This window comes from Pelodiscus sinensis, chromosome 16, assembly GCF_049634645.1.
Source record: "Pelodiscus sinensis isolate JC-2024 chromosome 16, ASM4963464v1, whole genome shotgun sequence".
NCBI lineage: Eukaryota > Metazoa > Chordata > Testudines > Trionychidae > Pelodiscus > Pelodiscus sinensis.
In genome coordinates, this window is record NC_134726.1 from 40,002,285 (window position 1) to 40,029,734 (window position 27,450).

Genomic DNA, 27,450 nt, shown 5'->3' on the forward strand with positions numbered 1-27,450 from the left:
TTAACAAATGTGCCATCTGCAGGAAACAAGTCACAAGAAACCAGAGCAGTGAGCATAGGAACACAAACAAAAAGGATAAGGGCTCCAGCAAGCAGCCAGCAACTTGTCTGGAGCAGGTTGCTGTTTATACTGCTGGTTATTTGAAGGCAGAAAGGTTGAGAGGACCTAAGAGAGAGATGGCATGGGTGGGGTCCTGCCGGTTCTGTTACTTGCCAGCTAGCTGGGCAGAGGCGTGTGTGGAGAACAGGCTGCCGTCTGGATTTTTCTGTTTCTAGAAATGTACATCGAGCAAAATCACTATTGAATTCACGTGCCACGGACAGCTCAGTCTCTCCTTTGACTTTTCTCCCATTTACTAAATCTCCCGTTGTCATTGACAGCCTTTATTCCGATAGCAAGCTTGTAGCAGTACAATTACTTCATCACAATCACTCCCTGAAAAGCTACTGATCACAGGAACCGCTTGCAAATCAGCACTTTCTAGGTACAGGTGCCTGTGGGGGAGGGGGACGTGCCGAGGAGCCCGTACTCTCTGAGGACTGACCAGATGGCAGCAGTGAATGACACCCTAATGTCAGTGCCTGCCCGCCGCGCTCTCTGGGCGACGTTGCTTTACAATGAGCTTTGTGGCCTTTGCATCCCCTGCAGCTTTCAGAAAGAACAGAGCCCAGTGCAGAGGGAATGACCAGGCAGAGCCGGCATCTCCTCAGCGGCCAAGTGCAGCGTGAGGTTCTGAGCTGTTCAACTGGCCTCTGCCTCGCTGTCTGAGTCAGCGCCAGCCAGTGGGTCTACGCGCAGCGAGTCGTAGTTGGGCGGGGGGGTGCCTGGCTCCTGGGGGAGTGCTTCAGGGGGAAGAGCGTCACAACTGCCGGGGATGTGGGCATCCTCGTGTTGGAAGCCAAGGTTGATGTGAGCCTCCACCAGCTCGGACACTGTTGGAGGCGCGTCTGGGTACTGGGCCCGGGCTCGCTTCTGCTTCAGGCCCTTGCCCCAGTTGCTGATCTTAATTACGGTGATCCACAGAAAGTCAATGATGATTTCTCCAAATTCAATGAGGCACAGCACCGAGCCTCCCATCCAGAACCCAAACTGGCCTCCCAGGCTTGACAGGAGCCACACAATCTGAAATAAGGAAGTGAGGTCAGGGCCCCGTACCATCGGCCCCAGGAGCAGCCGGACAGCTGTGTATTTCGGGGGATACCGCTAACGAGTTGACTAGCCACCTACATCGCTTCTGCGGCATTTAGCTCAGCCCCTCATGCTGCAGGTACAGAGGGCGAGAAGGCTGCTCACTGCAAAGGAGATTTCACAGTTTTCCTGAGCATCCCACCTCACCCTGTAGCCCCCGAGGATAAAGGAGAAGCGCAGCAGCAGCAGCAATGAAGAACGGGTTAGGAAGCAGCCTGTACAGAGCGGTGCTGACCAGGATTAGACGTGCTGTCCCCCACTGCCCTACATCAGTGCGTTTACCACACAGTCCAGGTGACGGGGACACCCCTAAATCCTTCAGATTAATCTCTATGGGGAGCTGCGAGGACACTGCTCAGAGACCGAGTCATTTCAGTGGGAACTCTGTAAGTGTTTGGCTTCGGGAAAAGGCCGGGGACATATGCTATGGCGGGGTTGTTAGCAGCAGGAGCCTGCTGCAGCACTTACAGTTGTAGCAGCAGACTCCGAGATGGTTCTGTAGTTGTACTCTTGAAAGTAAATGTTTAGCTTGATGATCCCGTTTCTGTGGGACACAAAGTTTAGTTCAGACTAAATTCTAGCCCTGTGTATTTACACACGTGCAGTTCCAGCTGGATTCTCATGAGCCGTGGGAGGGGAGGGCATTGTATCTGGGATCAGGCTTCCCAAAGCAGCACTAAGGGTGACATTTATAATATTTTTAGTATTAAACACTCAGGCTAGGTCCAGACTACTGGGCTTTATTGGAAAAAGCTGTGCAAATTGTGCTCTGAAATTTGCGTAACTTTTTCCAATTGCTTTTGCGGAAGAGGCTTTTCTGCCATTTGGCCCAGTCTATCCGGAGCGAAATGGCGGAAAAGCCTCCTCTTTCAACGGAGCCCTTATGCCCCGTGACGTGAGGTACGCAGGGCTTCCCAACAGAGTGTCTGCTCTTCCGTGAAAAAAGCAGAAGAGCAAACGCGTTCCTTGGACGTGGCAGGGTTTTGCAGTACCTCTGGTACCGCAGTCTAGATGTCGCCTCAGTCTGGCAGGTAGAGGAGGTAGGAATGTTGAGACTTGGGTGCTGGGGGAAGACCTCTTATAAAGTGCCTGAGAATATGCTGACTCCAGGAGGGGTCAAAGTGCATGAAAAGCACAGAGCAGCCTAATGGTTGCATTGGAAGTGCTTTGAGACTCTTGGGGGACTTGCCGGGAGCAGATCCCTGGGAGCCAGTTATCACATGTTCATCTGACACACATCTGAATAACCCCTGGGGTCTGTTCGGGAGGCAGCCCAGGGCTGCGTATGAACTGGGAGCGAGGGAGGTGCTTCGTTTTGCCTGTTCTGCAAGGTTTTTGCCGTTTCTGGTGGTTCTTAGAGCTGTTCTCGGGGGGAGGAGGGTTAGTTTTGTAGCCATTTGACACCACTTTGAGAGAAACATGCCACAGAGTGAGGCTTCTAAGGCCATGTTCCAGCACCTAAATAAGGAGCCTGCTTTTCAGAGAGGCCCGGCAGCCCCTCTCCCATTGAAGCCAATGTGGGCTCTGCGCACTCCTAGAACTGCCTGCCATTGAAGTAGGAACATTTTGACCATCCCCTGGACTTGCTCTCTTCTGCCAACTCCTCCTGCCTCAGTCTCTGCAACCCACCTGTGACCAGAGTACAGGCAGTCCCCGGGTTACATGGATCTGACTTACATCGGATCCCTACTTACAAACGGGGTGAGGCAACCCCGCACTGGCTGCTTCCCCCCAGCAGACCAGGGAGACGCGGAGCGGCTTTTCTCAGCAGACACCTCAGCTTGAGAATAGAAGACTGAGGGAAGTGAGGTGTGGGAGAATAAAACTGAGCTCTGGAGAAATGTTTGGCTAGAGTTTCCCCTACAATATGTACCAGTTCCGACTTACATACAAATTCAACTTAAGAACAAACCTACAGTCCCTATCTTGTACGTAACCCGGGGACTGCCTGTATATTCTAAGCTTAGGGTAACTACAGTTAATGCTCCTCTGTGGTTTGCACAGAACTTGATCTCTTGCACATCAGCAGGCCTGCTAGCTGGTTTGCTTTCATGCTCCTCCACACAATGTTCCTGCTAAGCTTTTCCACCCGGGTGTGGATCTTGGTGTGCACAGAGGCATGTGTGATGTGCACCACCAGGAGAAACACAATGCCTGGCTGTGGGTGCTCTGCTGATCAGCGTGGTGGCACTGGAACCTCTCCTGCGTGTCTGCACAAGTGCCCAGCTCACCGGGAACACTGCTGCCAAGCATTCTTATTGCGCTACCTCTGGCCATTTCTGCCAGACCTTTTATGGCCAGCCTCACGTTCATGCTCTAATTCAGCACAGAACCTGAAATGTCGTCGCTTTTCATCTCTTGGGCAAATGGGCGTCAGCAGCAGCAGACCTCCCTGTCCTGCCTCTGTTTAAAACACCCAAGTCGGCAAATAACCCCCAGCTAGCAGCAGCTAATACGGGAAGGCCAGAAGGAAAGAGTCGGGGGCACAGCCTGCTCCAGGGGGTTGCCTCTAGTTAACTTCTCCCTCAGAACCTAATCACCGGGACACATTCTGCGCAGCGGCAGGATTTCATGGCCGCTGGAGGCTGGACATAGAGCCAGCTCTGCATTGTGCGGACTGGAGGGGAATATGGAACCATTCTCTAGTTAATAGTGTCAGTGTGGGAGCTGGAGTTCTCTAGAAACAAGGAATGCAGCTGCTAGGTCTAGGAGCTCTAATGGAGCACAACTGCCATGCAGAGGTCAGCACCGTCTGTGCACTATACACAGGGCAAAGGGCCGTGGCAGAGCAGTGTGCACTCGGCTGGGAAATCCAAGGCACCGGTTGTCTGCGAGAGGAGACTGTTCCTGAGCACAGACTTAAAGCCAGTTTCCTGCTGTTAGGGCCCACTGGGACTAATTGCACTACAGTCCATGTAAGAGGACTACAGTCCATGTAATCCAAGTGTCAGGCCCATTTTGGGGAGAGTCATGTTCATGCCACTTGGTTAGAGCCACCTGTTCCCCCTGCATTTTGTTCAGCCTGCTCTTGGCTGCACGCAGAGGTGCTGAACATTGGAAACGTGTGGCATTTTCAACCCTGGTCTCTGTGAAAACGGCCTTGGAATGGAAAAGAACCTGCTGCTCAACGTTTCAATTCCTCTTGCAGGGTTTTGATTTGCCTAGTTGGTAGCTCTGGAGAGCAGGGTTGAGGGATAATCTAGGTGGGGCTTGGTCCAGTTACGAGGGCAGGGGACTGGACTCGATGCCTCTCAAGGTTCCTTCCCATTCTAGTGTTCTAGGATTCTAAGGCAGTAGTCTCCAGCACGGTGCCCGTGGGCGCCATGGCGCCTGCCGGGGCTTTTATGTGCGCCCGTCTACTGACCAGGGCTGGCCCGAGCCATTCTTGCACCCAGGGCGTGCAGCGCCACCCCCAGGCGAGTGGCACATGCGTGGCCCCCGCCCCGGCTGTGCGGCGTATGCATGGTGCCACCCCTGGGCGTGTGGCACATGCATGGCCCCACCCCCGGCAGTCCCAAAAGGTTGAGGACCACTGTTCTATGCTATCTGCATGTGCTACTTTTGTGGTTGTCCATGGAGGCAAACAATCAGGTATAAACCATAACAGGGAATTTGCTCTCCTCCGACATGCTTGGGTTGATTGTCAAAGTTTGAGCTAACCTAATGGCAACAGGTGCCTTGGAACTTTTCTCTCGAGTCTGTTTTAACTCACCTGTCCAGAGTCGCGTTTCTTGACTGATCTCTTTCATACGACAAAATATGGAAAATCCAGTCCTAGGGAAAGAAAATTGAATCCCATCTGAAAGAGCCAATGTTCTCAGAGTCATGTGTGCTCTGGGCAGGTCAGATACCAGCCTACAAGGTCCTCAAATTGTACACCCAAAGCTGGAACCTCTGGCGCCTGTCCATGCTAAATGACCAGTGATGTTACACTACATAAAGGAATTAGTGATTCAGTTAATAGCAGTTGCATACTAGTGACTTCCCTCCAGGCCAGAGACCCAAGGTCCCGAGATGCAAATCCACAGGAATAGTCCTGCTGAAATGGTAAAAAGGGTTATTTTGCAGAGGTTCCAGTTTTCTTTCAATCCATGTGAGGCGCTGGTAATTTAGCTTAACTCTTATCAAATGGGGTGAGGTGACTTATGGACACTTTGGGAAAGTGGGATCAGACTTGAGGCAGAGTTCACATTTCCATCACTGGAAGGCTTTAGGGTCTGAACTCAACAAATGAAACCTTCCAAAAGGCCAGTTTGATGAAGTGAGCTGCCTATTCTAGGGTAGGGAGTGGCAGGGTTTCTTCACAAGTGGGTCTGTAGAGGAGAACTGGGTAGAGTTGGAGCAGGAGGGGGAGTTAATTAAGGAGAAGCATGTCCCTTCACAGAATGCTCAACATAGTTTTATACCCAGCGGGGATGAGTGACAAGTTAATTGCAAATAAAACTAGAGCTCCAAAAATATATGATGATCTGCATCAGTGTGAGGGGAAAGAATGTAAGGAGATAATAAAGCACAAATGCATAGGGTAGGAGAATCAATATGCTGGAAGTCAGCAAAACTAGAGACCAGGAAGCAGAGGTGTTACGAAGAGTGGAAGTGGGTAATATCAAACCTGTTCTCAGGTCTGATCAGAAAGAGGCCAGCAGCGCTGACTAGTCTGTTCTAAACAATCACTCTTATGAGTACCTAGAGAAATGAGGGGAGAGTTCAATGTATTCCAAAATGTCACAATCTGCACAGCTCGAGTGGATCGGCTGTCAGTCTAGCTCCTGCCTTTCTATTCTCCAGGTGATTTCTTGGTTGCCTGGGGCTCTCTTCATTGTTAACAGCGGCTCTGTGCTGTGCTGATCTGAGTGAGCTGACCTAGTGAATGGCTTGTACCAGGGCAGGGTTGGTTCTGCAGAAGTGTTTACTAACTATGGAACAGTCCCTGAGTCACTCGCACATTTGCATAATTGTTCTAATCCTTTCTTAGATAAGCAGAGACTATATGGGCTTGTTCCAAAGAAGGTGACACAACTTTTTCTATTGCCTTCTCTGCTCTCAGAAACCTGCTGCATTCCTGCTAAATCCTCCTCACATGACAAAATTCCCTCTGAAGTCTGGAGGTGGGTGACAGGGGAGGGATCACATGAGGATTCCCTGTTGTGTTCCCTCCCTCTGGGGCACCTGGTGCTGGCCACTGTGGGCCAACAGGAACTGAGCCAGATGGACCTTTGGTCTGACCCAGTCTGGCCGTTCTGATGTTCTTAAGTGATAGAAATGTAGCCATGTTAGGCTGGTGTAGCTGAAACAAAATACAGGACTATGTAGCACTTTAAAGACTAACAAGATGGTTTATTAGGTGATGAGCTTTCGTGGGCCAGACCCACTTCCTCACATCAAATAGTGGTATATATGGTTGTGACTATTTTCTTCCACTATTTGATCTGAGGAAGTGGGTCTGACCCACGAAAGCTCATCACCTAATGAACCATCTTGTTAGTCTGTAAAGTGCTGCATAGTCCTGTTTTATGTTCTTAAGTCAGCCATGACTAATGAGGTTGCGGGAAGATGAGGAGAACGGAGAGTGAGAGAGAGATGGCCTTTTTAAACCAGGGGTGGGGAACCTAAGGTCTGGGGGCTGAATGTGGCCCCTGGCTTCCCTGGATCCAGCCCCAAGGCTCGGGGCTCCCCCCCAGTGCTGGGGAGCCTGGGCTGGTGCTCCAGTCCATGCCCCCCACCACCACCACAGGGCTGGAGCACACAATCTACTAGCCTGGTCCCTCCTAGACTCTGGTGTGTGAGAGGAAAGTGGAGAGTGTCTGCTTCTCAGTAGGGGACCATGTCAGTGAGGGTTTCTTTGGGTTTCTTTTGCTTCTCACTTGTGTGCAGTCCCCAAATGATTTTTCTGTAGGTCAGCAGCCTGCGACCCAGAAAAGGTTCCGCACCCCTGCTTTAAACACCAGAAGGCTTGTTTTGATTACAGAGCATGTTGAACAAGACGAGAAGGTGATCCTGGATATACACAAAGTAGCACACACTAGAGGGTGTTGCATATATTGGAACTCCTGTAGCAAATCTGTATTAAACATATACAACGTGGTCATATCATTAAAGACTTGTCATGAATATGCAGAGCCGTGTGCAAATACAAATTTGTGTCTTGCATGCGATTTGCAAACATTGTCCAGAGGCAGAGTTAAGGCTGTGTGTGAAACCTTGTTTGACATTTCCTGACCTTTGGCTGCTTAAGTGGACAACTTGAATATTTATGGTCTGTTGAACTCTCATTCTGGCTATTCCATGAGATCTTACCACACTTTTCTACTTCAGACAGCTTTTTCATCTGGCACAAAGGATGGGTTTGTTGCTCTCTGCTTTTGTGAGAGTGAAGTCAAACAGATTTCCTGTTGCTTATGTAGCAGCTCACAGCTGATGTTGGGTAACTGGACAATAGTGAGGTGTGTAAGCTAGATGGGAAGTTTATGGGGCAGTGGCGATGCTAAACCCAAATACAGTAGCCTTCTGTTACAGCTGGGAGTCCCATACTGTATTTCTGTTGCATAGCTTTGGCTGGGTGGCTCTCTGGTGCAGTGAGCTACAAAAGCGAGTGCTGTCTTTGTGACAGAGTTCTCACTGTAGTTAAGTATCAGAGGGGTAGCCGTGTTAGTCTGAATCTGCAAAAGCGGCGAGGAGTCCTGTGGCACCTTATAAGGTGCCACAGGACTCCTCGCCACTGTAGTTAAAGAACATCTAAAATAAGGAATAATTGGGATTGGTCCTGCCTTGGGCAGGGGGCTGGACTTGATGACCTCCTGAGGTCTCTTCCAACTCTAGGATTCTCCTCTCACTGACTCCAATTTTACATGATTCTGACTATCAGAAAGAAAGAAATGAAAGAAATGAGGCCTTATCTGCTTTTTAAAACCAGTTATTATATTCCTGGCTCCAGTTCTGTTAAAGAAAAAGCTTTCGCTCCCTATTCGTATTTCGCAGTCTTGAGAGTCTGTTCTCTGCTGCTCGCTGACAAAGGTGTCAGTTAGCAACAGGAGGGAGACTGTCTAGCTGCACACATGAACCTCAAATATGAAAGGATTCAGTTGGATAAGAACATCTCATGATCAATTTACATTTTAGAAGTTAGAAATTGCCTTACCTCAGAAGCTTCTGACGGCCAGTCTGCCATCGATATGGTCATCTTGTATTGAATGTCACTGGAAAGAAGACACAAGAATATTAATACACAGAATCTTTTACTTCTCTTAAATCACCAGAACTTTAGCTTGATTTCAAACGCCCCCAAAAGGATTTTATGATCAGTATTCTCCGAGCGAGGAAACGCAGGATTCCCTCCACCTTGAGAGCTACCAGAGAGAGTTAATGTACTTACTTGCATGTTTCCTTACAAGAGTCAATACAAAACTGCCTGTGTCCTATACTTGATCTCAGTGAAGAATAGCAATATGCTGTTTGGTGAAAACAAAAAGCAAACAAGCCTTTCAGATCAGAACTTAGCTGCTGCACAAATCTGTATCCCCTTAAACCTTTTGGGGTTTTTTGGAAACGGTTTAAGCAAAACCAGAAACTCTTAGGCGATGTAACACTTCTGCTGATAGCTGTTATTAAGGGCTTAATAGAGTGATTATGCTGCACTGTACTACGTAAGTAGATCTTACATAAGAAGGGCCGTACTGGGCCAGACCAAAGGTCCATCTAACCCAGTGTCCTGTCTGCCAACAGTGGCCAGTGTCAAGTGTCCCGGAGGGGGGACCGAAGACAATGATCAAGCGATTTGTCTCATGCCATCCCTCTCCAGCCTCTGACAAACGGAGGCCACGGACACCATTCCTACCCCCTGGCTAAAAGCCTTTTATCTTCATTCCTGCAGGAGGTATCCGGAGCTGGCACTTGAAATAGACCCTCGTTAAATATACGAATGCACCTGATTTTACTTCAGTTCATTTCCTATGAATGGCTGTTACAAGGAAACTGCAGCTCTCCGAGCAGACGCAAGTTGTGCTGCAGATTCCACCTTGTACTGACGGGCATGGAATCTATCTGGGGAGCTGTAGAAATTCATGGAGAAGTGCTGACGAAAATTTCCCGTGCTAGACCTGAAAGGCAGCAAGCCCAGTGCACGGCTTTCTGCTCACTGCATAGCAGAGGGTAGGAATCTTTGTCACCCCACCTGGTGTTGGTGTTACCAGCTGCTATGGAATTTGAGATTCCCTATAATCTGATGCCAGAGCTGAGAACTCTGCCTCCCTCCTCACTTATCCACCTTGTTAGCAAACAGAGCCACTGCCCAACTCACACAAGCATAAAGCCAAGAGCCCCTGGTTGTCAGCAGGAGGGATTGAACCTGCGACCTTAGGGGCTAAAGCCATGTGCCTTTACCACAGGAGCCAAAAGCCAACTGCCTCTTGGCTAAAGCTGTAGCACAGGCTTCACTCTCCCTGGTCAGTGGGCTCAGTGCAAAGTGTTATTTAAAATGCTCCTGACAGAGCCCTCTGTTTCCAATCCCTTCTCTTGTGCATCATGAGGCCTTGTTACTTTATGTTCTTACCCCAGTCTGGATCATCTTCACTGTTGCAATAGCTCACCCCTTCGGGTAGAGGAAAGAGATAGTGACCACACCCGCAAGTTTCAAACATCTGAGCTTGGAAACAGGAGCGCAGACAAGCCTGCGAAGAGGGCACAAGCAGCCAATTAGAACTGGGACAGGCTCTCACACTGATCAGTCAGCAGCTCCCAGATGCCTTCCTCTCTGGCTCCCAACAAGCTGATTCCTCTCGCAGCGAATGGAAGATTTTGGAGACTCATGTTAGGAAAAGCTAATTTCACTCAAGGAGCCAGTTTTGCTGGTTGAGCAAGACGAACTGCACTCTGTGACGGGAGGCTGATGGGTTTTTACAGGTGGCGTGATAAGCATGCTGTAAGGGATTTTTGTCTCCAAACTGCAGGTGTACAAAGAGAATGCCCTGGCAGACTATGGAACTCAGTCGGAGCAAACAGTTTGGTTTACAAATCACAGCTGTTCAATCTTCTTTGCGGTAGAACTCCAGCTTGCATTGCACTTTTACTGCTTTTATCTCTAGTGATCTCAAAGCATTTTACCATGGTAGAGATAGTAACCCCATTTCAGAAGTGGAATAATTGAGTCACAGAGAGCTTAAGCAGCTTGCCTCCCCTCCAGTCACATAAAAAACTAATTCTTTAGTGTTGGGGGGTTGGGGGGGAGTTAAGTAGGATTTCCAAACAGAAATGAAAAGTAAGTTTAACTTCTGGACCTTGAGATTGTTTCTTGGCCTTATCTGGCATATTTATTTCCTTTGGTTTATGAATGTAAATGGATAACACTCCTGACTAGATTTTCAAAATCTAACTCCTATTAAAATATGAAAAATTACAGGGAGCAGCTCTCAAAGCTGGAATTTTCTTCTCCACTCCTCCACATCCTTCCCCTGAAACAATCATGGCTGCAGCTCACCATGTGACTGAGCGCTACAACAATCTGTTTAGCTTTTCAGTCTCAAGCCATAGTGAAGCAGGGTGGTACCCCTAAGTTGTTGGGCTGGGATATTTGATGAAGGCTTGAGAAGAAATTTTGGAGCCCTTGAAAAAATCCAACACCTCCAGTTGGATGAAGGGCCATATCTCCCATGCAACAGAAAACGTCAAAGGACTGTGCCATAAATTAGTCAGTGAGCAGTGAAAATGTTCCATTTTAATGAGAGGTATTTAAACTTGACTGAGACAAAGTTTAGAAGCTTCTAAGCTAAGAATTATTTATTAAGTATTGATGATGTCAGTTAAAGTATTTGCTTTTAAAACATCTGTTAATGCTTAAATGTGTGTGTAAAGTGGTCTAATTAAAACATTTCTATTAAGTTAGAGAAATGAAATCCCTACTAATGCATATACTATCGTCATGGTTGGGCTGTGTGCGTGAACCTCCAATCCAGCTGTAAATGACTCAAACAAAAGGGCTTCTGGAAGCTGGTGCCCAGCAGTGTGACATTTACCACTCTTAGGGAATATGTTCTGCTGAAATCTCCCTCAGTTCTCTTGTGTCTCTTTATGCCTAGTTACAGCCTCTTAGATCATTAGAAACAAATGCTATGAAAAGCACCACATAAATTCTAAGCAAACATTCCCAGTTTCTGTTCCTTCTTTGATTCTGAGGCAAAAGAAAGGCTGGGGTGAATTTACATTTCCTTACAGTAAAAGCCAAACCTGTATTTTCAATCTCAAATAATTTATTTCACTTAAGGGAAACAAGATAATGAAAGAACCAAAATGAAATCTTCGTGACAGAACTGTTTGAGTGTTAGTCCCTGTAACAGGCAACAGCCGCTGTGCCTGCCTGTCTGCAGAAGGCACAATTCTTAGCAATTTAAAGTTGTATTACACCAGCGTCTAAAGATAACATTTATACAGCTACATAGACCAGAGATGCCTTTAACCTCATAATACCTATAAAGCAGCAGTAGTCATTCTGTTTCCTGAAATACCAGAATATGACAGTCTTATAGAAAAGCAAGTCACCACGGAGTGGCTTCCTATCTGGAATCATGGTTGCTCTTTGTGTTGCAATCCACCCCGGGTGGTAGTAGTACTACGAAACCAGACTGACCATCCTCCACAATTCTAACTGAAGTTGTGGGCGAAGTATACACTGATTGTTCAATAATCCCTTCTGAGTTCAAAGCACATCCCTGGTGCCCAGGTGTAATGATTATAATACAACGCCATGCCCCCGGCTGGTTAACTCACCGTTCTCTAATAAAAGGATTTCAGTCAATCATCACACACACAAAATCAAACATAATCCTCTCACGACTAACAATGAAATTCTTTCCTTATTGACACATTGTAAATAACATCACATTGCTCCCTTACTGGAGACCTGCAAAGACACTGCTTTGTGCTCTTGCTGCTCTCTGATGGGGGAGGGTCAGCACAGGGTTAGCTGCGAGAGAAGCTATCTGCTGCCCTGTTTGTGACTTAGCTGAGAGAGATCAGGAATGCAGAGACATCTCTTTTTCGTTAGAGGACGTTAGAGAGGCCCTAGTTATGGACTAGGAGCTCTCTCAGTCCATACTTGAGGGACTGGGGCATCCTGAAGCTTTATCTAACAGATCTCTTCTTCTGACCGTTTATAAGCTGCGGAAGAAACAGGTGTAATCCAACCCAAGTAGAAATTTCAAACATCCAAATAAAAATCCCACCTCCTCCCCTAGGTAGGACTTCTGGGTATCTGTGTCATCACAATTCTCTATAGCGTCTTACAAGACAAGCAGAGCTGAGAAGGCCTGCCTGTGAGAGGTATTCAGCTGAATAATTTCTCTTTACAAAGTGTTTCAGGCCCCCTTTATCCTTCATAAAGATGCACAGAGAGTCACCCCCCCACCGCCACCCCATCCCCGTTAACAGAGGGGCTGTGCCCAAGGGCAATTGTCACCTTGCCCTGCCTCCAAAGCAAGTCTAGGACTGATGGAGCAACACTAATCCTCCACAATGTCTCCCTGCTGGCTGAGGCTTTTCTTTAGGTTTTGGTCCGTTGGCTCTTCTTTCCCTCTTGGCTAACGAGAAACGTTTGCAACATGGGAGACAAACTTCCATGCAGCATCTAGCCAAGCCCCTTGGTGTCCTGTGCACTGTTCACCAGGAGGGGCGTGCCCCAAGTACGTCTGACTTTGGAATCACTTGAAGACAAATCCTCTCTCCGTAGGAAAGGCACAAGAATGATCAGTTTTCCCATAGAGTCCAATTAGCCAGATAAAATGCCCTGTTTCTTCTCACCCTCCAGCAGTGGAGAAAACATGAGGGGAGAAGAACTGTAAGGACAAAACTCCTCCCTGAGCCAGCTAAACTAGATGCTGGTGGGGCTTGTTTATGTAGGGCATTTCCAAAGTGATTGATAGAAACGGGCCATGTCATGGCCAGAGGGTTTTTAATCAGTCAGTGTCATGTTGCCTGATGTTTACATCTGAAATGTCATGGCATTGGAAGTGGGGTGTATGTGTGTCCAGCCCAATAAGGGGGGGGAGGAATCGCAAAGCTGTTGTAGGGGGGCTGCAGGATTGCACCCTCACTTCTGGACTTCCTTCAGGGCCAAGCTCATACAGTAGCTTTAGCAGTCATTTGATCTGGGCCCGTTTCTGCTCTGCTTTTGTTATGCCCTGCTAGAGTCACGCTAAATGCTGCAGGCAGTGAAAACCCACGTGGCCTTAGAGGTGGGTAATTCACAGACACAGCACTTAGGATGGGACCAGGAGGGATATTTGGAACACTGTGATTGGAGTCGCTTTGCTGATGCCTTTGCTCTGATTTCAGAATGGATGGGGACCTCTAGCAGACGGAAATCTACTCTGGGAACCTCAGGTCCGAGACAGAAACCGAGTCACAACACAGAGGCAATAACCAAAACCAGACAAAACCCACAAGTGCTGCCCGGCTGGACCAAGGAAGGAGGTAAATCAACCTGCTGTCTACCAGTACCTATTGTCCTGGGTTTGTTCACTGACGTTTTGCAGGGGGCACTTGTCCCCGAGGGCTCTGTGACTACTTCCTAAAGCCCTAGGACACAAAACCAGCGCTCTGGGTCTTTCTACACATCCCTTTGGAATTTGTTCTGGGCAATGTTCTCAATGAGTGAGAACATCTCACTGGAGTTCTTGTGCATCTTAGCATAGGGGTATTGGTTAAATATCGGTTACTTGCATCGTCTGTTAACCTCGTGAATTCTTATTGATTACTCGACTATTCTGTAGTCCCCAGGGACAGGGCCAGCAGCCAGTGAGCTCCGGCCCTGCTCCCAAGAAGCCCCGTCACGCTGTGCTGCTGCCTTTGTATCAGGGCAGCAGCGTGGGGTGCCAGGCAGGAGCTGGTCTGTGAGGGGAGCCGGTTTAAAAACCAGCTTTCCTGGCGGACCGGCTGCCTGTCGCCCTGCGCAGCTACCTCTGATACAGAGGCGGCAGCAGCGGGGGGTGGCAGCAGCCCCTCTCCAGGGGCTGGGCTCTGAGCTCCTGGACCTGGCGTGAGCCATACTGCCTGCCTGCCTGGCTTCTAACACACTTTAAATGCAGGGCCCAGAACTGGCACAAGCCAGGGCTGAGCTGAGCTGAGCTGCAGGCCAGCCTGCTAAAAATTTCCTGGCCAAGGGGGGGAAATGCTTGTAGTCTATAGCGTTAACTGATAAGCTTTAATCGACCACACTATTACATCCCTGTCTCGGCATTTCTCTCGTTATCTCTCTGGCTCCTACAGGTCCCAGCTTCGCTTTATTCAGTAATGAATTTGCCCATTACTTTTACTGCTAATGCACTTGTTTTGGTACATCACTTTTTGTTGCTTCTTGCAATTTATCCGGAAACTTTTCCTATTTCCCCTTTGCAGTCTGACCCATTCAAGTTCACCCAACCATTCCCCGTTTTCTTCTAAAATGTGCCCTACTGGAATTCAATGTATGTTCTATACTCCGCTCCGGTTTCCTTCGCAGTTTTTATCTGGCAGAGAGACATGCAAGCTTTTGGATGCTTGTATGAACGTAAATAAAAGGGAAGCAAATGGGGAGGGATCCAGGGAGAATGTATAATGTTACTGGAGGTGTACAGCTGGCCTCAATTCTGAGCACTTGGCTTCTGTGTGATAAGTGCCCCTGTCACCTGAGCAACCAGAGTCTCTCCCAGGGGCCAAAAGGACAACTAAAACATGTTGCCTTTTCAATTTACAAATCGCTGCTTTGTTTGCAAGTTTCACCTCCTGGAATTCTGTGCAACCATAAGGCTTGTTGCAAGGGAAACTTGCTATGCTACCGCTTTGCAGAAAGCTACAGAGATGCCCGAACCAAAACAAAACAAAATGAAGCTTCCGGCTGGGTGGAGTGAAATGACCCATTTTCACTTAGCGTTCACTCTGCTCAGCAGTTTGTGTAGCGAGATTTTTAGAGAATTATAATAAACTGTGTTCTCTGTCTAAGCCATTTAAAAATTCTTAGTGGCTTAATATACCTTTGAACAGCTAAGTCATTGGGCTTTGATCCTGCCAATTATACACTCCCATTTTCCAAGTGAACTCAATGGAAACATTCACATGCATGACATTACTGCCATGCGTAAGTATTTGCAAGATGAGTGGTCTCATTTGTGTTTTTAAAGTGTTTCTTTTGCTTAGTACAGGCTTAATGGTTATTTTAGAGCAGGAGTGGGCACTCCAAGATTTTGCAAGTGGTCAAAGGCTGCACGTCTATGGAGGAGGTAAGGGGTCTGGGAGGCAGTTTGAGTGAAGGGGGCAGTTATGACCTGGGGCAGGGGATTGGGGTACAGGAGTGAGGCAGAGGTTTGGGTTGGGACCTAGGGCCAGAGGGGGTTGGGACCTGGGGCAGAGAATTTGGGTGCAGGTTCTGGGAGGGGGATGTTGCAGGAGTGGGCAGAGGGTTTGGGTTACGTGGGGCAAAGGGGCAGAGGGTTGGGGGAGGGAGGAGCTGGAGTATCTGGGTGACTCGCAGCCCAGCATGTTTGAGGCGGCTCCCTGCCTGCCCCGCCCCTACACAGGCTGCAGGGGCCATGTGCATGTTTGAATAATTATGAGTTGGAGGGAAGGGGCATGGTGCTTTTCAAATAGGCACCTCCCATTGGCCAGAAACCGGCCAATGGGATTGTGCTGGGAGCAGGGGCAGCGCATGAGCCCTCCACCACCCCTACGCGCTCACGGTTGTGAAAGAGAAGCGGCTCCAGCAGCCTCTTTCCTGAGCAGCGTGGGGGGGTGATAAGGCAAACGGGGACCCTGCCTGGGGCTCCCTGCTGCGTCCGCAGGCCAGATCCGGTGGCTTGGTGGGCCAGATGCGGCCTGTGGGCCATATTTCACCCAGCTCTGGTTTAGAGCTTTTGACCCATGATGTTTAACTTTCTTACTCTCTAGAACAGTTCATATCCATTAAGCATGTAAACTGCTTAAAAGATTCTTTTAAGAAATCCCTGATTTGAATGAATAATCCCTTTACCTGTATGGAGTAAGTGGTATTATACTCATTATAAAGATTTTTTACGGGGACATCGGATCCGTTCATGGTGCAGTCGCTATAGGGAAAACCCATCCGCTCAAGTTCATCCTGAAAGAAAACCAAACCCACCAGATATAAGCATGTTGGAGTCATAGTTCCTGTCGCATGCTTGTTTGGTGCAAGACCCTTTCAGAAACAGACCCTGCAGTTCCTGGAGAGGCTACAACAGCCAGAGGCAGCAACAGCCAAGGAATATCGTCCTTGGGAGCCGCACGAAGCTGAGCCGGGGGAGACATGGGCTTCTGGATTAGACTAGACAGCGAGGACCTCCTTGGACCCCACTGCCCTGGGACCCCCTCTAATTGTCTCTTGGGGAGAGTTAGTGGCAGATCCACCCTCTCCCAAATCCCAGGGTAAAGGTTCCAGTGACAACTGGGGAAGGGGAGGACTGAGTGAAACACTGGGATCTGTGCTGAGGGGTTTGGCTTAGCCATGGTCAGGGTGAGGCAAAGGCTGATGGGCACAGCTAGCGACACTAGTAGTAACCAAACAAAACAATCAGCACCATGTTCATGGAGTCTGCAGAACTGCTGTCTGTGTAATTCTGGGAAGACGGGGATGCCTGTGACAACTGCACTGTGCTCAGAAGGGCAGTCAGGGAGTGTAACAGTCTGGTACCTGCACCTTGGTGAGAAGCAGGGGGCAAGAGAAGATGAGCTCTGCGCCAGTTACGTTAGCAGCTGCGGTGTTAAGTGTAGCATGGATGGACTCGCTTAGCCCGCAGCTGCTGACACATGGAGTGAAGAGGCAACAACCTGGACTGAGGCTTCTGGCTTCAATAAAATACTTCACCAGATTAGTGCATTTAATCTTTCATAAACACTGTTCCAAGCCATAGCCAGTATATAACTTGACTGTTTTGGATTGAGCCAGTTCAGCCAAGACTGAAAACAAACTTGGCTGCAGTCCCATCAGATAGTATTGTTCTCAGATGATTTGTTCTGATGAAATGTCACACATACCACTAATACGCCGATCGAGGTTTCCGTCCCAGACATGGCATAGATGCCCAGGTCTTTAAGAAAAGGGAAACTCCTCTGCTCATGCAACATAAGCCTGGCCCCGGCAGTAGATGTGAGGTAGGGAATGTAGTCTTGTTGGCTGATGTCCAGAATTAACTTCAGCCCTGTGGGCATCAAACACAACATTCAAAACCCCTAAACTGGAAGCGCAGAGTTTATATATAAACCAGGCTCTTTAGAGGAGCTCTCCCACTATGCAGGGAAGTCCTGCCTCATTGAGACAGGAGAACAGACCCTTCTCTTCTTAGCCTGACCTTTTCAAAGCGCTTACACTCCACCAGTGGGCGGAAAGGAAACCCCTGATTCTGTGGGCGTTTTCCCAGGTATTCGCCTGAGATGCACTTTTCTTAAAGTTATTCTGTGTGATGCCCCTTTGCCATTCCTTATGTAATCCCTGTCCCTCTTTAGGGTTAACCCCCTTTCTCTAGCCATTCCCTGCACCCCCAAGCACTAATTCATTAGAGCAGGGGTCTCCAACCTTTTGGGGCAGCTGGGCGCGGGGCCACACATGCGCCACGCACCCAGGGGTGGCACTGTGCATATGCCACGTGCCCAGGGCGGGGGCTGTGCATGTGCCGCTCGCCTGGGGGTGGCACTGCGCACCCTTGGTGCGGGAATGGCTCGGGCTGGCCCTGGTCAGTAGGCGGGTGCACGTAAAAGCCCCGGCGAGCGCCATGGCGCCCACGGGCACTGCGTTGTGGACCGCTACATTAGAGCATACAAATGGCTACAGTGGGTCAGACCAATGGTCCATCTAGCCCAGGAGCCAGTCTCCATCTGGAGCCAGTGCCAGGTGCTTCTGAGAGACTGACCAGAGAAGGCAATCATTGAGTGATCCCTCCCTTGTTGTAGCCCTATATGGTACCATAGATCAACCTCTTCGTAGCATGCAATAGAAGTTGCTTTCTGCAGGTGAAACATTTCCAAGCTCTCTTGTTTCATGTGTCCCTGGGAGTTTTAGTGCTTACCAAACTCTGCTCCAGGGTTGGAAGAAAACAGGGCTTCCTCATCCTTGCCCCAGTTAAAGATGTAGCAGTTGCCATGGTCCGGATGATAGATGGGGGTGAAATTTCTGAAAGAATCAAGCACAGTAATTCTAGGGTGGTAAAATAGTGCAACTAATTGATTTTGTGTTTTGATTTCTTGTAGTTATGCCTGGGATGTGCAGTTAACTTGTTTATTTGTTGCATATACAAATACAACAGTTTCTTCAGGCGTGCGATGCTCGGCTTTTAAGTGGTATACTTTCATCCAAATTACTCCTACTTGAAAAGATAGTAGCAGCAGCTCTCTGAAACCCAAAGAGAATTTAGCATATGGTATTTAAGGCCCAGTATTGGTGAAGGCAAACTGGGGAAAGAGGCGTTACACTTTTAAAGGCTCCCTCTGGGAATGGAACGAACTGCACAGAAGATGCTGTGACTTGGGCCTCAGTTATGCCTAAGGCACACCCTAGAATAGAGATTTGCAGAGCTGCATTGCCCCCAGAGGAACCCTGAAAAGCAGAGGTGGCAGGGAGGCACAGGCCTGCAGCTGCGGGGCGGCAGTGGCTGGAAGCCATTCTAACCCCGCTGTGCTGCTGCTGCTGGTGGCGGCCCCCCCCAGGGTGTTTGAGATTGCCCAGGGGAGCACATGGGGGCAGCATCAGCAGATGGCGAGCGGTGGTAGAACCAGCCCTGGTGCCAGGGCACCACAGACCCATATAACTCGCCACCTATGCTGGAAAGTGCCATGCCTCCTGCAGACCCCACCCAGCCCTGTGCCAGCCACAGCATGGGGTTAGCCATGGCTCATCTCGGCTCACTATCAGCACTTGCCTCAAGGGAGCAGGCCTGACCTTGCGTAGAGAAGGCAAAGGCTCCTTGTGGTACCTTCCCCCCTGCTCACCGGTGCAGGGACAGACCCAGCCTTGCCCACAGAGCCTGTCTCAGAGGTGCATGCTGTACCGTGACGGAAAGGCGCCTGCATGTGATTCTCTAGTGAATGCTATAGCGTGACACAGGTGCGGCACACCCAAAGAAGTGCCTGATTTAGGGCTGAGATAACTGACTTGCCCCGTTTGGAGAAATACCCAGCTGTTTGTTTATGGATCATTCTCCAAATTTCCAGAACAGAGCAGTGCTGTGGGAAGGGCCCGCAACAGCCTGGCTGGAATCGGACACTCGCTTCTGTAGCCAAAAAGGGTTTATAGTTGCTGAGCGCGAGGGAAGAAGCGTCTTATCCAGCAGGCAGTGTAGCCGAGGGCATGCCTTTGTTTGAGGCCAGCACGTGGGACCAAATGCCGTGCTTTGGGGGCAGGTCACAGGAGTTGGTTGGGCTCGGAAGATGTTCAGGCCACTTATTTATGTGCTTGGCTGTAGGGCATGAAGTTTCAATATCGGGCTTAGTTCCTTGTCCATGGTCATGAGGAGTCAGTGTCGGAGTTGGGATTGGGCCTCTCTGAGTCCCTGTCCTGTGCCCTGTCTGTATTGGGGCAGAGAGAAGGGAGGGCTGGGCAACGAACTGCTGCTGGGCTGAGCAGAGCACCTCTCCGAGCTCTCCTGGCGCCCAGGAAGTTAGTCCGCCCTCAGACACAGATGGGCCAGTGCATGTGGGACGTGTGCTGGACGGCAGTCCGCGGGACACGCTGCTGTCCTGTTAACCAGTATTGGAAATCTCTTCATTCGCTGCGGCAAGAACAGCAGCTACCGCCTGGACTATCGCAGTAGCTGTGTCCATCACGAAGCACAGGTCAAGCAATGGCCTTTGAGGCTGACCGTTTCGAACTAAGGGGTTTGTTTTAATTAACAAATATTCTGCCACAAAGCTGGTTACATGGCCCTCCCTCTCACTGTGAAACAGACTCAAGTGGAGCAGTTCCATTAGCTGAGACCCACGGGCTGCAGCTGAGGTGTCTTGAAAAAAATCACCTGATTAGCGAGAAGTTACCTAACATGTTGCCTGGAGGCTTTAACAGGTCTTGGTTACAATTTAAACCCAGGGCACATCCAGCAACATTCCCAGTGGGCAAGTGGTGCTGGTAATACCCGGGTTATGTTTAGGCCATTTAATACTTTGGTTTGAGATCCCATTCAGGCTGTTGAGCAGGGCGTGTGGCCGACTGAATAATGACTAGTAGTAGTAATTGACATTTCCACAGCGTCTAGGAGGCTCAGGCGTGCACCAGGCCCCACTGTGCTCACACTGGACACACACAGGTGAAAGCAGTCCTGCTCCAAAGAACTGAATACTCCTTTTGCCTAGATAGTTCCGAGAGCCTGAGAGTAAGTAGGAGTTCAGTGGGGTCCACGTACCTGTAGCTGCAGGGCTCTGCCCCATACAGACATGCGAGGATCATGTCCTCTGGCTGGTAGCCCATCTCAACGGTTTCATTCCGCGGGATCTTAGCGAAAATGCTAGTGGACTGGAGTATGTACCATTCTGTCACTGCTTGGGCCGCGCTGGTGAAGTTCCTGTAGATGCAGTTGGGGAGGGCCTTCCGGCTGCACTGAAGACGCATGAAGTTAATGTGTAGCTACCGCACAACCAGCGGGTGCCTGGCCTTGTGTTCAGAGGTCTGAGAGAACCTACAGTGGCAGTGTGACTCTTGGGGTCACACCATTGAATGTAAATCCTGGGGCCACCCCCCAGCCCATTCCATCACCACTGCCTGCATGGTGGGCACTCCAGTCACCGCTAGGGTGGCATTTCCTCCTGGTTCTAACTCACATGGTCACCACGTCCCGGGGTTACCTGCCATCTGGCCGTCTCTCTCATGGTCTGTAGCCCCGCTTTCACGTCACAAGCCCTGTCTGCCTTGTGCCCAGGGTCTAACTTCCTCCACAGGCTACTACTTAGTCTCTGTGGCTCTGTCTACACTGCCGGGGTTTTTTGGCAGAAAATATGCAAACTGCACTCTCATTTGCATATCGTCTGCTGATCCTTTGTGCGGAAGTGGTTTTGCGGCTAAAAAACCATGTAGAAGGGGCCATTTGTCGGAAAAACCCTTTTTCACAAGATCCCTTATTCCTCAACACATGAGGTTTACAGGATCTTGCGAAAAAGGGGTTTTTCTAACAAATGATCCTGTCTTTTTAGCGGCAAAACCTCTTTCGCACAAAGGATCGGCAGAAGATATGCAAAGGAGAGAGCGGCTTGCATACTGTGTGCCAAAAAACTCCGGCAGTATAGACATAGCCTGTATTATCACGACCCTGTGTGCCGTAGTGGGGGGGCTGTCTGCTCTGTGACCCAGGGTCCCCCTGCGCTGGGATGGGAGATTCTCACTGACTCCCCCAAATGTGGATTAACCCAGACACCCAGGCTCAGCCTCCCAGGGAGAGACAAAGGGAGGAGGGCGGAGACCAGCACCTGGCTGTGGGGCAGGGCTGGGAGAGCTTTAGTTTCTGGCTGGAATCATGGGGGAAGCAGCCTAAGCAAGGGGCTGGGATTTAGGGGCCCAGGCTCCCCCATCTCAAGGGGGGCTGAGGCATCCTACGCCTGCCCTGTATTCAGATTACATCTGTGCTGGGCTGTATCCTGGAGAAGCAATAAACTCCCCTGTTCTACTGGCTGGGAGAGTCTGTTCATGCCACTACGGGGGTGCAGGAGGCAGGGGAACCCCAACACGCCACCACACCCTGTTGTGCTAGTGCTGTCCCAAACCAGAGCAAACGCACAATGTAACGTGTCCTCAAGGGAAGGGCTGAGCATGTTGCATAGAGCCACAAATCTCCACTTACCAGCTTCATTGCCACCTTCTGCTTCTTTGCTTCCGATGTCACGTTGACCAGGGCCGGGGAGGAATTGTTGGGTTGGGCGCCTGAGCCACTCTCGTCGGTCTCAAAGAGATCGATAATGACAGGCCGCTCTGGGTCACTCTCGTCAATCAGAACCAAGGGGATTTGGTTCCAGAGCCTCAGGTTGAGTGTCTGAGAGGGAGTCTCACTGGAGTTCAGTGGGAGAGCGGAGGTTGCGTCCCTGTTCTTGGACTGCAGGATCCTTTCCAGGGCCGCCTCCGTGAGCTCGTCCAGCTCTCGCAATAGGTGCCTCACCTTGGAGTATCTGAAGGGGAAGGAGCAGTTAGCAAGCGCTGGGAAGCTGGCAGCAGCTTGACGGGCTCTAGGGAACCCGGACTTTAGGGAGAGTCAGATGGAGTTACTGAGAGAGGAATAGCACCCATGTACAAAGTGCGATCTGGCTGCCAGGCACTGGGGCAAGAACCAGCGATCCAATTAGCCAGTGACAAAGCAGCACTTCTCAATCTACACTGACCTGGGACCCCTGACACCAGAAAGAAGTAAATGGCCCTAGGAGCTGGAGCCCAGCCAAGCCCTAGAGTGCTGGGGGGGCGGCGGCTCTGTAATCTGAGCCCCACAGGATCCCAGGCAGTGGAGCTCAGGCTTCGGCCCCAGGCACCAGCAAATCTATCACCATCCCCGGGTGACCCTATGAAAGTGGGTGCGTTGACCCACTTTGGGGTCCCACCAGTGTTCCTGTAAGCTGAGCACTTGGGCACCCGCTCAGGAGAGACTCAGATGCCGCTCAGCTGATTAGCAGAGCGCCCAGAGCCAGGTGTTTGTTTTTCTGGGGGTGCACATTTGCACGTCTCCACACACACACACACACACACACACACACACACACGGATTCTGCACATGGATGGAAATGATTAGAAGCAACATGGGTCCCAAGTCACCGTTTGGGAGCCACTGAGAGAAATAATCAGATTTCCTGATGAATTGCCGTGGCTCACAGAAATAATGCCATTGGCGTTCAAATAATCCATGTGCCATGGCCAGGGGGCGGCTGACTTAACCTGGAGCTGCTCTGGAGGGAGAGGACAAAAAAATCAGCGTGTTCACTGTGGGTCTGCTCAGTGTTTTGGGACACTGCCTGGGATACACTTCACTGTTCACACCTCTGTTCTGTCGCTAATGTACGTGTAAGGTAATTCCAGTGAAGTCATCCGACTGCCTGATTTGACACGTGTTACTCTGAATTGGCCCTGGTCGAACAGAGCAGAGAGTGGCCTTTCCTGGCACCCAGAGAATGGGGCTGGGTTGCAGAACGAAGCTGCCTTCCTTCATTTATTTTGCTTTCATTTTTTAAAGGGCTTGCTGAATTACAATGGCCACTTTCAGGATCCCATGTCTCTGCAATGTGAGATGGAAAAGATTTAAAGGGCTATGCCCTGGACATGTTAGTGAGCCGTGGGTGCTGACTCCAGGGGTGCTCTGGAGCCCTGTGGATCAGCTCTTCTCTCTCCATCCCAGCCCCTCCTGCCCACCAGCGATCAGCCATCCAGCAGGATGCAGGAGAGGGACAGGAAGAGGCAGGGCCGTGGTGGGAGCTGTGGGAGAGGGGCCCGAGGCAGAGCACGGGTCAAGCGCCTCCTGGGGATACAGGAAGGCAGCATCTCTTCACTGAGCAATGCAGCATCACAGTCGACACTGTGTGTAACGTGACGCAGACACGGAACTCACTTGAACGGGCTGGCATTGCAGACGGTGACTGCTGGGAACTTCATGGTCTTAAAGCCTATGGAGAGAGATGAACTGACACTGTAGGAGAGGTATGTGGTAATGAGGATCCCCCATTGCCAGAAGACGAGGGATGCAAACAGCAGAGTCAGGAAAAACCAGATGAATTTCTTCTTCGGCCCCTCCCGGATGATGCGCTTGGGCCCATGTGTGTTGGTGTTATCGCAGTACCAGACCAGCAGCTCTTTGTACGTGTACCCAGGGCCCTTCTGGAGACGGTGGAGCACTCGAATGAAATACTTCTTCAAGTTCATCATGCTGCCTGTGAACATGGGAAGGGGAACAGAACGGGTTAGTCTTAGGCAGCAGGGTTTCAATTTCTTGCTGTATTCTGCTCCTTCAGACGGGAGGCTGCCAGCTGTTTCTGACAGCTCGACAGGTGGGCTTGATGGATCACAGGGCAGCAAAGTCACCTGTTCCCCAAGACAGGTGTGGTCTGTGTTGCCACCAGGGAAATGTGAATTAGATTCTCAGCTAGTTTAGAACAGCAATTAGGCTAACAGCTCAATTCTCAAGGTAGAAGGGGCCTAAAAGAATTTGGCTCGAAATGGCTGGGAAGAAGTGTCAGGCGCATCCACCTCCTGAAAGGAGATCAGGAAAGAGGGATTTGGAGACAAGTTTCCCTTTTCAAAACTAAAACCCTCAAAAGGGTGAAGGGTGCCTGCCAGAGAGCGGACAATAAGTTAATTTTTGTTAGATTCCTTTGTTTTAAGATACTATCTGTACATTTTGTGCTGCTGATATGAGGGATGCTGCATATTTGGCATTGATATTGTGAGTACATGGTACATTTTATGCTGCTATTGTGAGTTGAGAACGTGTGTTACTAAATCTTTATATCCTGGAGCAGAATTTCACAACAAGAGAGGGATCTAGTTAGGAAGAAATTTGTTCTGAGGTTTACAATAAAGAAATCAGGACTGAAACCCCATGCTAAACAGCGTATGAAGCATAGCGGGAATAGTAATACTGAAGATGTCAAACTAGAAATGTTTCAACAGTCAGCAACACTTAGAAGTGAGAATGAATTCTGCTTTTACACAATCTTACTCTTAGTACATTTAATCCCATGTAGATGATACATCAAAGAGAAGTTGCCATACAGGATGTGGGGTAGGGGCCATGCACACACGACATAGGTCTCTTTATATGACTGGAATGGGAAGACAATGGAGGCTGATTTAATTTGGTTAGATGGTCTTTTTCTCTTGGGCCTGGCCTCATTTTGATACCTTACCCAGGAGCGCAGAGGAATTGAATAGTAGTTCAGGCCTCTCAAAGGCTCACCTGTTTATGGGCAGTAGGGGAGGATATCTTCCAAATCTGGCTTGGATTGCAAGTGCAACGAGTTTCATAAAGATTTAAAATGTTGCACTGACTTCATGGTGTCTCTCAACTTCCTGCTGTGCTGGAGTCAAACTCCATCTGTCTCCAATTATTCACTGCCCCATGGGCCTGTGTCATGCCCCAGTGGTTCCTCACCACCCAAGAACAGAGGTCACGAGACTCGGATAATTACCTCCTCCCTAAGGAAAACCCACGGAAGGAGCTCTGGAGGGAAGGACCGTCCCCCAGCATGATCCTGGTCCAGAGTTATCCTAGGATTGTTCCATCAGGGACGGGATTTAGATGCCTTCCTCTTGGGAACAGGAAGCAGTTTGGTCCCCAGGCCTTGACCCTGAAAAGGGGCCGTGGGGCTCTGTGCCTCCCTGACAGCACTGCTCTGGTGAAGTCACAATACCAAGGACTCTCTGAGCCCCCTCCCCCCCCCCCCACTCTCAAGAGTTTCTTCAGCATAAAGGAGCCACTGGGTTCAATTCCCTTCTCACTGGCTTTTGTGCAGGTCTGTGGTGGGGATGAGGGCGGGTGCCATCTCTTCTACTTTCCAGCCATGGATTCATGACCCTGCAGGAGCTCTCTGCAGGGCTTGGTTTGCTGCAGACACAATGACTCTTCCCTGCATCCCACTCACCGCCCGCAAGGCAAGAGAGTTCCAGGCAGAAGGTCTCCTTCGAGCAGGCAATTCCGAAGAAATAAGCAAGCCCATAGCCCGCAGGCTGGAAGCTTATTAGAGTGGACTTTTCACCTCAGCTGACCTGCCACTAGTTGGAGATCTGATTCCTCAATCCCAGACCAAGAAACATCAAGGGCAGCCTTTGTTTCAAAAGCCAGAGAGATTGGCAAAAGGATCCTAGTAAATATTTTCTCTTCTTCTAAATTTTTAGTGGATATTTTACATTAGATTAAACCATGCCCAAACTGCACTGGCAAAATACAGCCTGCTAGACCAGACTAGCTGGATTCCCTGGGATCTGCGTTTGCTCTGCTGCTTATTCCCGCTCACCTCTGACCAAATACAAATTGGAAACGGAGAGATGTAAAGTCAGGTCCTGTGTCAGTGCTAAAAGTCTACCACCAAAGGGATCCTGGGCTCACCTGCACAGCCCTGTGGATCACTGGCTCACGTACCTGATGAGCTAGAAAGAACCAGTTCAGCTCCCAGCTCTGCATTTTAACACTCTTAAATTCACAGCCAATCGGAATCTCTTCCGTACAGCCACCTGCCAGCATCCAGAAGGGTGCCACTGGCTCCCAAGTCGGGATCGCTTTTAAATACCTCATTCTTGTCAAGCCAGTTTCTTGCTCTGATCTGCCTTATGGTCTGTGGCTGGAGGGGGAAGCAGTCTGACCCCTACTGTCTGACAAATTCAGATTCAAACTTTATCCTGAAATGAACATATGTACTTCCCTCCATCATTGTCTATCTCCCTCTTGATTTCTGCCCCACTCATTCTCCTCCCAGCCTCTACCTCCGACCCTTCAAATTCTTCTTTGCCCCCTATTTCTCGCTACACCTTGCTGCATTCTGCCCCATGTTCCTCTGCCCCCTTCAGTCTTCTCTGGTACCCCATTCCTCCCTCTTACAGCCATGCTCCCGGCTCTTTTACATTGTGCTGGGCCCCATTCACATGCTCTGTACAGCACCCTTGTCCTCCTCACAGAACTTACTCCTCCCCGTTCTCTTCCCCATTCCACTGCCATTTACCAGGTCCTCACGGTGCCCCCGCCTTCTGACAGTACAAGGGGGGCACTGCGTTGAGCCCAATCTGGCATTAATCCAGTGGGGAACAATGGGAGGTAGTGTCCATCTTTACTAAGGGCAGCCTCCTGGCTGCCTGCAAAGGCTTTTTTAATTGAAGACTGTTTTGTGGCTTCACTGCTTTAAGAGCAGTGGAGATGGGAACCATTCTGAGAAAGGGCAAAGCTGCACAAGGTCACATCTCATTATCCCAAGAAGCTTTAACAAAAGAAAAACCCACAACTCCACAAGTACTTCCTAGTGTGCAGGCACTGATGGGAAATGCATGCACTTCTAGTGCTATTTGGCATAGCTTACAGAGATAACGGTCACTGGAAGAGGTGTCACGGATTCCTTTCATTGCGTTCCCTCTTCCAACAAGCAGTCTGTACATTCCTGGCCATATAGCTTCCCCTGCTTGCTACCTTGGTTAAAATGTGTCTACAGCCCTTCTCCTCGCCCCTCCTTCCCCATCAAACCAGGACTGAGGCTGCCCTAAAGCTATTGCAGCCCCAGCTGAACATTTTTGCAAGTCCCCTTTGGGTGAGGGAATCTTTCTCTTGAAGGTCTCAGTGGAAGAAGCTGGTCGGA

General features: G+C 49.8%; 1 protein-coding gene across 2 annotated transcripts in view; it reads right to left on the reverse strand.

The window, feature by feature from the left end:
- Nucleotides 1–367: 367 nt before the first annotated feature.
- Nucleotides 368–27,450, reverse strand: part of SCNN1B (sodium channel epithelial 1 subunit beta) — a 39,056-nt gene continuing 11,973 nt past the window's right edge. The window contains exons 2-13 of one of the 2 annotated variants that reach the window (XM_075899946.1): nt 23,724–24,042; nt 21,981–22,302; nt 20,553–20,746; nt 18,228–18,331; nt 17,200–17,363; nt 16,178–16,285; nt 9,737–9,854; nt 8,561–8,636; nt 8,327–8,384; nt 4,901–4,962; nt 1,657–1,732; nt 368–1,122 (exon numbers count right to left, since the gene is read on the reverse strand). In XM_075899946.1, the coding sequence (XP_075756061.1) occupies nt 742–1,122; nt 1,657–1,732; nt 4,901–4,962; nt 8,327–8,384; nt 8,561–8,636; nt 9,737–9,854; nt 16,178–16,285; nt 17,200–17,363; nt 18,228–18,331; nt 20,553–20,746; nt 21,981–22,302; nt 23,724–24,037 (1,977 nt within the window). In that variant the 5' untranslated portion in view covers nt 24,038–24,042 and the 3' untranslated portion in view covers nt 368–741. Of the gene's footprint in view, nt 1,123–1,656; nt 1,733–4,900; nt 4,963–8,326; nt 8,385–8,560; nt 8,637–9,736; nt 9,855–16,177; nt 16,286–17,199; nt 17,364–18,227; nt 18,332–20,552; nt 20,747–21,980; nt 22,303–23,723; nt 24,053–27,450 lie in introns of those variants that run through there. The other variant, XM_075899945.1, reaches the window with a different exon arrangement.